Here is a 12532-nt window from a genome sequence, read left to right as displayed (position 1 = left end):
TTCTTGAAGAAGTAAATGAGTACAAGTACCTCGGGATTGATTTCAACAACAAACTCAATTGGGAGGACTGCAGAAAGAAGAGAATTTTATAAGGGTGGAAAGCATTATATGCTCTTCAAAACATATGTAGAGAGGCATAGTTATGGGATTGGAAAACGATTAAAGTGCTTTTTGGAAACAAATTGAGAAAATCCAAAAGCGCTTAATCACGAGCAAGTTCAAAATAAAAAGTTCAGTACCTTATGAGATAATGTTGAGTGAAACAAGAGCAACTCCTATCGAAGCAATTGCTATGGTGTGGCTCATAAGATATCTAAAAAGAATTGAGCAAATGAGAGTAGGTAGATGGCCTAATGTTATCTTCAATGAAGACAGGAGTGAAAGAAAGAAAACATGGATGAAACAAAACTACACATAGATGCAAAAATGGAATATCTACCTCAATGCTTGTCCCACAAATAGCAAGGAGCTAAAGAATTTTGTTATGGAGAAGTTTTGTAAAAGGGTATGGGGAAAATAGTTGGGTAGAAAGAAGAAGTACTACATTGAGGAATTCATCCCTATGTGTGATCTACAACAAAAAGAGTTTATTGGAGCTAGCATTTCATGGAAGCAAAGTTTCTTATTGCTCAATTAAGGACCAACTCTCCTCAACTTCGGTGTGAAACAAAGCGATAGAAAAGGCCTAAAGAAGTTTGGGAAGAACGGGTGTGTACATTTTGCACGGGGCAGTGGAATCGGAAAAACATTTCATTTTGGAATGTAATGCATTCAAAGACATTAGAGAAAGTTAAGAGAACATGTTAGTATCAATTTCTTGACATTGTCTTTTTAGAGAGGGGATTGTTAGAAGGTTGGACTAGCTCATCATCAATTTAAATCAGAAAAGAATTGAATCGCAAAAAGAAAAAAAACAAATAACTAATAATTTCAAGAATTGAATTACAAAAAGAAGAAAAAAAAAAACAACTAATAATCTCATAGATTATTTTTAGTTCAATAAACCTTAAAATATCATTTCATTTCATTATTACTCCGCTATCTAATTTGATGGTAAAAACTTTTTGCATTTGATTTTCCATATCCCAAATCTATTTGCCACTGAACATCTCAATGCTTATAATTGCCGCATTTCAAACCGACAATTCCAAAATCTCTGACAGAAAAGCACCTGGAAAGAGACCATCAGTTTGGTGCATGATTACCCTATTTGTTACCGAATTCCTTATATTTTTCATTGCGGATGGCTGAGCAATATTTTTGAAAACATTATAAAAAAGTTTTCGCCTAATTGATCATACTGCCAAACGTCGCGTGTTCCGATTGGCGCAGTGTACATAAATTTTGTTCAGGAAAAAATGATTTTATGTTACCACAGCTCCAACTTCCGCTAACATGTAAAAGCTCGACTTCGAGCAATTGACCAGTGGGCGTCAAGAATATCTTCAAAGGCCCTGCATCACTCCAACGAAGCTGCAGAATTAAAGGGTTTTGGGGCTTCTGAAAAAGAATGCAGACTAGAAAAAAGACCAAGCTAGCAGAGTCGCCTGCGGGTATGTTATTCTACTGAACTATATATGTTGCTGTATGTTATTCTACTGAATTATATATGTTGCTGTATTTGAGTCGGCGTGTCTTATTGGGCTTTTGGTGGGTTTATCAAAATTGGGATTGTAGGGTTTTAGCACAACTATATGCTTGCATAATTTGTAATGACGTAAGTTGAGAAGACGGAAAGTGAACCTCTGGAAGTTTCAAGGTTCATTAGTGCAGGTGGGGAATGTAGTTATTCACTGAAAAATGAGAGTTGAAACGATGGCAAACCCAGCTCCTGGTGTAATTGCAACGGAGTATATGCTATCAGTAGGAGTTGGCCTTGTGACCAGTAATTGATATAATGGTTACCACTAATCATATAATTAAATTTGAACCAACCCACTTTTGCAATTTTGAATTAATTTATATGTATATTTGGTCTTTTTATATCATATGTTCTTAACCCGTCAAGGGTCTTTTTAATTTTATCATGCGCTCACAGCTACCTATAGAATTGACACCGTGGCTTAGTGTGCTTCAAATTGATAATCTGGCACTGCACATTAGAGACCTTAGTTGAGCTCTTTATCATGTCAATTGCTGCCTCAAATATGAAGGTGCTGGGAGCACTGATAGGATCTTATCATATTACTTGTTTTCACATATTTGCTTAGTTTTCAGGACTTATATGTATGACTGAAGGGAGGATTCCACATTGATGAAACTCTATAGAATTTTTTGTGGTCATTGCTATACTTGATTGTGGAGGGATTTTTTTGTTCCCAATCCACCCAGGGAATGAGTTGAACCCTATCTCATCCCGCTAAGTAGAACATTCTCCTGTTTGTCAGCTTACCTTTCCAGAGGCAACTTTTGATTATATTTCTCATCTCATTTAGAACTCCCAATGGGGTCGAGAGAGTAGAGAACATGTATAATGTAATAAAGATAGAGGCAATTTTATCAGCTCTAAAAGTAGGAACCTTTCTCTTGTTTCCAGACTACATGTAGAATTTGGAATCCTAAGATATGAGATCCAGGCTCATTTTAGTTCAGATGCAAAATTCAGAAATCCTGAACTTCTTGAAAGATTATATACTCATCAGTGTTAATTCAGAAATCTTAGGTTTTCTATTTTTCTGTTTCACCCTGGTTCTAAAGCTTGTTGTCAAGAACCTTTTAAAATATTCTTGCTATAATGATTGAAATTCCTCCTAAGAGGAGTGTATCAAATTGAGAATGAGAGATATTTTTAGATCTCTGTACAATTTTGATTACAGGAAGCAACCTTTTGATTCTTTCTTCTTCAAGTGTCCTGACCAACAATTCTGCCATAATAATGTAAAGGAAAGATGAGAGGAGACATCCCTGCTGAATTCTTGTGGAAGGTTTATATAATCCTTCAGGTTGCCCGTTCACTAGGGGAGCACAATCCGTGGGAAACCTATACACTTTCTAATCCAACATAAATTTTCCATCAAAGTCAAAGCTGGCTGAGACCTTGAGCGTGAAGGGATAGCTGGCATTATCAAATACATTTTCCATGCCCAATTTGATTACCATATCTCGTCTTTGAGATTTTTTGTTGGTATGTACTTTGAATTGCTTCTTGTACCATGAGGGCATTCTCAAATATCCATTTGTGAGGAAAAAATCTTTCCTGATCCTTTGATATGATCCTGTTAATGATTTTCTTTATTCTATCTGCTGAAGTTTTGGAGTATGTTTTCTATAAAACATTGCATTATAATTTTTTTTCTACATCTAGAGAAATTGACCCAGTTTTCCTCCTTTGGAACTACGGCTAGAAAGGTGGAATTAATTTCCCATCCCAGTCTTCCCTTAAAATTTTATTTTCAACCACTTTTATAATATTCTCCTTGATTTTAGTGCGCATAATTTTTAATAGAATTTGGGCAAATATCCATTAGTTCTTGGGCCTTTATTTTGTTGAAGAATGTAACTAGGTTCGGTCTTCATATTTATATTTGGGTCAAAGAATGAAAAATAAATTATTATTATTATTATGACTTATTGAAGCATGGGTTTCATGCTTGGGTCATCATGTTTTAGGTCAAAGTCCCCATTGAGGACTTCTAGGATTTATTCTGAGTCATTGTCCATTTAAAGAGACCCTTCTTGGGCTTTTGAATCATGTAAAAAGGTTTATTATTGAGTCAAATAAGGTATTTGTCACCTCCACACCAAGTTGGCCTCAAGGAGATCAAGTCGGCCTCAAATTGGGTAATTCAACCTCACCTAAAGCCTATATATACAAGCAGTTCGAATTCATTTGGAGACATCAACTCAAGAAGTTCGATCTACATCAAGGAAGTGCAGAAAAGTGCGAAGTTCAAGGTGAAGAAGGAAGAAATACAAGTCAAAGGTTTTGGGCTATCTCTTTCTCTCTCTTATGCGAAGTTATTGGGCTAGTTGCTGTATCAAAGTTCTACTGCTGGGAGGGTTGAAGTTCTAAAAGTGCTGGGTCGAAGATTTTGCCGTTGGAAGGTAAAAATTTTGGATTTGCTGGGTCAAAGAGCTGTTGCTGCAAGGTCGAAGTTGCTGGAAGGAGAGGTTAACTTGGTGGTTAGAGGAGGTCTGTGTCTAGGTTGAAGAGTCTTGGATTATCTCATCTTAACTACTAAAGGAAGAAATTTGACTTGGTTTTCCCCTAGATAGGGGTTTTGCCCTGGTTGAGTGCCTACATCTTGTGTCTCTTGTTCTTGTGATCTTCATACACATATACTTTGGTAATTGCTTAATGAAAGATAATATAACAAAGATATAAAAGAAGCAAATACAATTCACAAGTAATTATCAAGAAAGAGAAATCTAACCCTAACTCTACTAACATTGATTTCTCAAGATGGTATCAGAGATAAGGTCAGGGAAGATTGGAGATCACTCTATTGGCTTGAAAGAAAGGATTACTCCCTCTATGATAAGACACTTGAAAATGAGATTCAACAGGGTCATCTACAACTTATTTAACAAAGTCAAAGACAAAGGGCTTTTGGCTGCACTCACAGGTTCACTCAATGATGACAATGCATGGATTATTGATAGTGGAGCATCAAGACACATGACAGGAGATAGCAAACAACTTCATACTCTATCAAAGGAGCAATTTTCTCATGCAATGGAATTGGGAGACAACAAAAGCTATTATGTGAAAGGCGTGGGATCAACTTAAAGCTGGACAATGGAGCAAAGCTACATCTCAACAATATACTATATGTTCTAGGTTCGAAAAAGAATTTACTTTCAATTTCTTGCTTAGAAGATAAAGGTGATAGAGTTGCTTTTGTAGATGGAAAGGTTTTGGCTTGGGGTAAAGATTCAAGCATTGATAAAGCTAGAATCATTGGAATTTGTGAAGGAAGTTTATATAGAGTATTAACTGTGAAAATTCAGAAACTTGAATCCTATTGCAACAACTGGAAATTATTCACCTAATTGTTATTTTAATTAACAATTTATTTACTATTTCCTATAGCAAATATTGAATGACTCACACTGCAACCTACACAAATAAAGCTGTGGAAGAATAAACCCTGGAAGAAATGCTAGCACACACGCATAAATTTACATAGTTATTTTTGGACTGATGTCCCCGGAAAAACTCAACTTGGGAAAATAGGTGCAATAATGAGGGTTTTATTTATTATGCAATAGTGAAATCTGAGTACATCTATGGATGCCCAACTGGCAATCCAAACAACAAGAAAATTCGAGTAAAATACTGAAGGGAATTACCCTTCTTCCACAGGCAATCTTTGGCTGGACTTTCCCTATCAAAAACCTGACATCCTGGAGTACCGTGTTAGCCTTTGTGCTGCTCTGTGTCGTTGGATGGACGACTTGCTTCGGACTGGGCTTTGAGGAAGTCGTTCTGCCTTTGGATGCTGGAAAAATTGTCTCTCTGGCCCTCTGGGACTCCTTCCTAGCCTCTAGAACTGAGAATGAATTTCCTTCTCTCCAAATCGATCTGCCTGACTGAAGCACTGCGCAGTCCCTTAGCGCCGCCTCTCTGGGATAATTTGACTCACTCGCCGCTGCCTCTCTGGATTTGGAAAATCTTTACTTCAGATCACTCTACCTGCCCCTCACTCACTGCTTCGATGTCATTGGCTCTCTCTCCGGCAACTGAGTTTTGCTACTCAAGAAATCGATCTACTCATGAAATCGAACTGCTCAAGTGCCTTCTCCAAGCCCCATTGACTTCTTCTTATAATCCTCTTTTGAGACTTCAACTACCAAGATTAGATCTTAAATTCTTAATCGATGGCTAGGATTAACTTGAAGTCGATCCCTGTGAGTTTCTAGAACATTCACACCTTAACTTAATTAATTCTGATTAATTAGTCATATTCCCTAAGTTTAAACTTAGGAAATATTTAAAAACTGATTAATAATCTAATTAAGTCATTTCTAGGTGGAATTTCCAGAAACGATTTATGGGTTTTGGAGATCTCATGTATTCTAGCATTTCCACAAAATTTCAAGGCTAGAACACATCTGATGCTACAAAAACTAACAGTCCCTCTTAGCGAGGAATGTGTTCTAGTGCTCTACTGCACATCATGTGACAACACTCTGTCTCTGCGTCATCTCTTGTCACACTGCTGATGATTGACTAATGCTACCCACCAACCATTGCGCAACTCAGATATATGTTGCATATGTTCTGTTGCTGACCCTGCTGAACTGCTGCCAACACTGCAACTCCCTCTCATCTGTTGCTGTTGCAATTGCAACATCTGCAATTGAAAAGCATTCAAAATACTGAATCAACTATGATCAGTATGATGTATCTGTCACCTGAGTCTTTGACTGCTGCTAGTATTTGCGCTGTCATTGAAGAATTTGCGTTGCTGCTGACTCTGCACTGTGTCAACTGCACTACTGCCAACTCTGCATTGTGCTCCCCAGCGTCTGACTGCGACTGGTCTTTGTTTCTGTCACTCTGGCATCTAACTGCATCTATTGCCACTGATCCATCCTGCTACTGAAAACTGTGGGCTCCTGTAGCAAGGTATTGGTCCAAGAGGTGGACCTCCTCAAGAATCCTTCCCATTTGTAGCGCTCTGGGGCTATAGTACCAAGTCACCCCACTTCACTCTTGGAGGTATGTCAGCAAACATGGCGAGGTCTTCCTCTAGCCTGAAGGACAACCTATCGATCTCTGCTAATGCCTGCTGGTCTTGCTTCTCCTCCTTGCCCTTCTTCCTGAGAAGACACCAGGTACTGTAGTGACCAAGCTCACCACATCTGAAGCACTTGACCTTCGACAAGTCCTTATTCTTTCGCTGCTCCCCCTGTCCCTCCCTAGGACCCTTCGATGCGAGGGCCACATTCTCCTCCTCCTTCACCTACTTCGATCTGCTGTTGCTGTCACTGATGGCGCTCTTTAGAAGAGCTCGCCTCAATTCCTCCTAGTGCAAGTCAGCCCACATCCTGTCCCACTCTGGTAGCTTGTCTCTACCCAATATGCTTTGGAAGAAGACTTGCCAGTCCTCGGAGACATTGTTGAGTGCCAATCTCACTAACTCTGTAAGTTGAGGCGTTACCCCAACAACTCACAACTGGTCTCAGACCTCCTGAATCCTGTTGAGGAAGGGGTCTATGCCTTCCCCCTTCTGCATCCGCATGAGCCTCAACTTCTCCTCTAAGTACATCTTCCGCTGCTTGGAAGTGCCCTGGTACAACGTGGAGAGTCTCCCACATCTCTCTGGCAGTACCTTTGCCAGCTATGTGTGAAACAATGTGATCCTGGACTCCGTCTAGGTTCAACCTCTTAGCCTGTGCCTTCTCCTTTCTGTACTCCTTTAGTTGATTTGCATCTTGGGGTACTGCTACCATTGCATCTATGTATGTCTTCAGGCCAAATTCATCCAGAAGGAAGGACATCCTTGCCTTCCAGATGACATAGTTGGAAGCACCGTCCAACTTGTCCTGATCTCGAAGATCAACAATGGTCATCTCGAACAATGTTGAAAATCTCCTCTTCTCGTCTGCTCAGCTGATGCTTCGCTATTCGCAGTTCCTTCAGGAGTGAGAAACTCTGCACACAACGATTGTGGATCTGCAAGGGAAATCGAACTTCTTGAGACTAGAAGTTCCCTGAGGAAAATTTTCCCTCAGTGTGTGCTCTTCTTCCACCTGAGACTAGTTCTACTCCAGCAAACTGCTGCAAAACTACTGCGTCCAGTTAGAGATCTTCTTTGCGAAAATATTGGCTGCGCCCTCTGCCTCAAGAATCCCTTGATCTGGAGAGATTGAATTTTTCTGCCCCACACATAGAAAAATCGATTCTCCTCAAGAAACTCGGTCTCTCAGAAAAGTGATTGCGTCGCCTCTCGGGTTTCGATCTGCTATCCTCACTGAATAGTGAAACTCCCTCTGTCTTCGCTACTAAGCTCTCCAGTTGATCATCTGCACTCTGATACCATGTGAAAATTCGGAAACTCGAATCCTATTGCAGCAACTGGAAATTATTCACCTAATTGTTATTTTAATTAACAATTTATCTATTGTTTCCTAAAACAAATACTAAATAACTCACGCTGCAACCTTACAGAAATAAAACCGCGGAAGAATAAACGCTAGAAGAAATGTTAGCACACACACATAAATTTACATAGTTATTTTTGGACTAATGTCCCTGGAAAAACCCAACTTGGGAAAACCGGTGTAGTAGTGAGGGTTTTATTTATTATGCAACAGTGAAATATCAGTACATCTATGGATGCCCAACTGGAAATCTAAACACCAAGAAAATCTAAGTAAAATACTGAAGTGAATTACCCTTCTCCCACAGGCAAATTCTAACGAGACTTTCCCTCTCAAAAACTCGACCTCCTGGAGCACTGCATCAGTCTCTCCGCTGCTTTGCATAGTTGGCTGGATGACTTGCTTCAAACTGGGCTTAGATGAAGTTGTTCTGCCTCTAGATGCTGAGAAAATCGTCTCTCCGACCCTGTGGGACTCCTTCTCGGCTTTTGGAACTGAGAACGAATTTCCTTCTCTCCAAATTGATCTGCTTGATTGAAGCACTGCGCAACCCCTCAACGCTGCCTCTTTGGGTAATTCGACTCACTTGTTGCTGCCTCTCCGGATCCCTTTCCTTCAGATCACTGTCCCTGCCCCTCACTCACTGCTTCGATCTCACTAGCTCTCTCTCTGGCAATTGAGTGTTGCTACTCAGGAAATCGATCCGCTCATGAAATCGAACTGCTCAAGTGTCTTCTCCAAGCCCCATTGACTTTTTCTTATAATTCTCTGTTGAGACTTCAACGACCAAGATTAGATCTTAATTGATGGCTAGGATTAACTTGAAGTTGATTCGTGTGAGTTTCTAGAACATTCACACCTTGACTTCATTATGATTAATTAGTCATATTCCCTAAGTTTAGACTTAGGAAATATTTAAAAACTGACTAATAATCTAATTAAGTCATTTCTAGGCGGAATTTTTAGAAACGATTTTTAGGTTTTGGAGATCTCATGTATTCTAGCTTCTCCATAAAATTTCAAGGCTAGAACACATTCGATGCTACAAAACCTAACATTAGCACCATCTCCTCAAGATTAGCACCATCTCCTCAAGCCCTAGTTGACATGGGAATCAATCTCATTGAACTATGGCATAGAAGATATGGTCATTTACATTACAAGGTTATTCCCTCTCTCAACAAATTGGTAGATGGCATTCCTAATATTAAAGAAGATCGTGAAGGAATATGCAAGGGATGTGCCTTAGAAAAAAATACAAGGAAACCATTTATAAGCAGTGAAATAAGGTCTAAAGAAATACTGGACCTTATCCATTTAGATGTATGTGGGCCTATGTCTGACAAATCACTTGGAGGTCATGTCTATTATGTAACCTTCATTGATGATCACTCCAGAAAGACGTGGCTCTATCTACTCAAGACAAAGGATAAAGTATTTGAAAAGTTCAAGGAATTTAGGTATGAAGTAGAGACATTAACCGAAAGAAGAATAAAGACTTTAAGATCCGATAATGGTGGAGAATACACTTCAAAAGAAATAATTGCATATTGCAAAGAACCAAGAATTAAGAGGGAGCTTATTGTTCCCTACAATCCCGAACAAAATGGAGTTGCAAAAAGGAAGAATAGAACAATTTAAGAATGTATTCGAACAATGATCTTTGATCAAGACATTCCAAAATTTCTATGGGGAGAAACTGCAATGACTGCTGTATATATTCAAAATAGAAGTCCTCATAGAATCCTTGATAATATGACACCCGAAGAAGCATTCACAGGAAAGAAGCCTTGTGTGGACCATCTCTGAATCTTTGGATGTCTTGCCTATATCCATGTTCCAAAGGACAAACGAAAGAAGCTGGATTCTACAAGCATTAAAGGGATTTTTGTTGGCTATAGTCTTTCTTCAAAGGCATATAGAATCTACATCAAAGAAGGAAGACACATTGAAGTAAGTAGGGACGTTATATTTGATGAAAATCATGCCTACAAAAGATCCAAAGATATTCCTATTGATTCCGATGATGAAGACATACCACTATTTGAAGAAGAAGAGCACCACGACAATCCTACTACAAATCAAGAAGAAGAAGAAGGACCAAGTGAGCTTATTCAACCTGTGATCATACCCGACACAAGTAAAAGGCCAAATTGGTTAAAAGCTACTCTTGAAGATGCCAAAGGACATGGAGTTGCGAAATGAACCTTTAGAGAAAGCAAAAGACCAAAAAGATATTTTGGATATGCTGCATACATGACAAAACTAATAGAACCACACTTATCCTGATGATCTAGATGGTTCAAAATGCGTCGACTAAAAATGTCTTATGTGATTTTTTCAGAAAATTTTCCAATATACACAATATGGATCACAGAAGCCTCATTTCAGAGAAAACTAATAGAAGCCGAACCAACTACATTTAAGGAAGCTGCTCATCAAGAAGTATGGAAGAAAGCTATGCAGGAAGAATATCAATCCATCATGAAGAATGGGGTTTGGGAAATTGTTCATAGACCTAGTGACAAATCGGTTGTCACTTCTTAATGGATCTACAAGATCAAACGCATTGTTGTTGGAAGCATAGATAAGTACAAAGCTAGATTCGTTGCTAGGGGTTTCCCTCAAAAGGAAGGCATAGACTATGAAGAAACCTTTGCACCTACCACGGGATATACTACTATAAGATCTTTGGTTTCGTTGGTTGCAACAATGGGATGGAATATCGATCAAATGGATGTAAAACAACATTTCTGAATGGGATCATCGATGAAGAAGTATATATTGAACAACCTGAAGGATTTGAAATAAATGGCAAAGACACTTATGTTTGTAGACTCAAGAAAGTTCTGTATGGTTTGAAGCAAGCTCCTAGGGCATGGTATGCAAGAATGGATGCATACCTTCTAAGAATCGGGTTCGTCAGAAGTTCTGTTGATCTAAATCTCTATATCAAGGTTGTGGATAATGAGCCAGTCATTATTCTACTATATGTCGATGATCTATTTATTACAGGTGTAGAGCGAAGGATACAAGAATGAAAGAAGATGTTGGTAGCCGAATTTGAGATGAAGGATTTGGGTCTAATGCATTATTACCTAGGATTGGAAGTATGGCAGAAACACGGGGAAATTTAGTTGGGGCAAGGAAAGTATATACTCAAGTTGTTGTAGAAATTTGGTATGATGGATTCCAAGCCCATGACTACTCCCATGATCACCAATCTCAAGAAGTTAAGAATCTTTGACTTAGGTCTCATATATCCTACCTCCTACCGAAAGTTGGTGGGTTCTCTGATGTATTTAGTAATCACTAGACCTGATATATGTTTTGTTGTGAACATTCTTAGTCAATTTTAGTTGGAGCCTCGTCATGATCATTGGATAGCCGCCAAGCATATATTGAGATATCTATGAGGCACTATTCATCAGTGCCTAAAGTGTGATAGCAAGGAATTCAAGTTGATAGGTTTTATAGATTCAGATTGGGGTGGTAGTGAGACCAATGGAAGAATCACTACTAGTGGATGTTTTAGTTTGGGATCTGTGATGATTTCATGGATGAGTAGAAAACAAGAACCTGTTGCTTTAAGTAGTGGGGAATCCGAGCATGTGACTGCTTGTCAAGTGGGAAAGGAGGTTGTAGGGTTAAGGAAGCTTCTGTCAAATTTGTTTGAAAAACCTCTAAGTCCTAAAGTGATAAATTGCGATAATCAAAGCAGCATTAAGATGTCTGAAGATCCTGTGTTCCATGCAAGGATGAAGCATATCAACAATAAGTACCACTATATTAGAAGTTTGGTACAAGATGGGATCGTGAAGCTACAATATGTTCCGACTGACGAACAAGTAGCTGATGTGTTGACAAAGTCTCTTCCTAATAAGAAGTTTGAGTATTTGAGAAGCATGCTTGGTTTGGTTGATATTACTGATTTCGTTAACAAAAGATGTTTGGAAGAGACTTGAGGAGGCATCTTGTGTGATACAAAGTGCCTGGGAGGACATCTGGCTGACATATGTATTGATGTCTAGATCCCGAAGAGGGAGGGTGGCGTTGGTCATGGAGCTCTAACCTTGGATACACACCTAGATCCCTGGGTTGATGGTTAGCAAGTAAGCTTGATGGTACCTAGATTGGCTGAAAGATTTAGTCCATCTTAGTCCCACTCAGATAGATTGCCCTGGTCAGGAATCTAGTCCGTGGCACCTTGTGTGCCGAAGTTCTTCGTAGTTCTTGTGTTTTGAGATCTTCCTTGTACTTGTATATACATGTGTGATTTATGAATACCTCCCTAGTTAAGAGGGAGTGTTGAAGAATGTAACTAGGTTCGGTCTTCATATTTATATTTGAGTCAAAGAATGAAAAATAATTTATTATTATTATTATTATGACTTATTAAATTATGGGTTTCATGCTTGGGTCATCACGTTTTAGGTCAAAGTCCCTATTGAGGACTTCTAGGATTTATTCTGAGTCATTGTCC

At 39.0% G+C, this 12532-nt stretch overlaps 1 protein-coding gene across 1 annotated transcript in view; it reads left to right on the top strand.

The window, feature by feature from the left end:
• Positions 1–1118: 1118 nt before the first annotated feature.
• The window catches only part of RAD4 (DNA repair protein Rad4 family), a 332705-nt gene continuing 321291 nt past the window's right edge, over positions 1119–12532 (top strand). Inside the window, exon 1 of the mRNA XM_089372433.1 lies at positions 1119–1553. Coding sequence (XP_089228559.1) covers positions 1511–1553 — 43 coding nt within the window. The 5' untranslated portion in view covers positions 1119–1510. The remainder of the gene's footprint in view (positions 1554–12532) is intronic.

Source organism: Pinus tabuliformis, chromosome 8 (assembly GCF_031772625.1).
Source record: "Pinus tabuliformis cultivar Carrire ecotype Pingquan chromosome 8, CPIR1, whole genome shotgun sequence".
In the NCBI taxonomy this organism is placed as follows: Eukaryota; Viridiplantae; Streptophyta; class Pinopsida; order Pinales; family Pinaceae; genus Pinus; species Pinus tabuliformis.
This window is presented reverse-complemented; position numbering and strand designations above follow the sequence as displayed.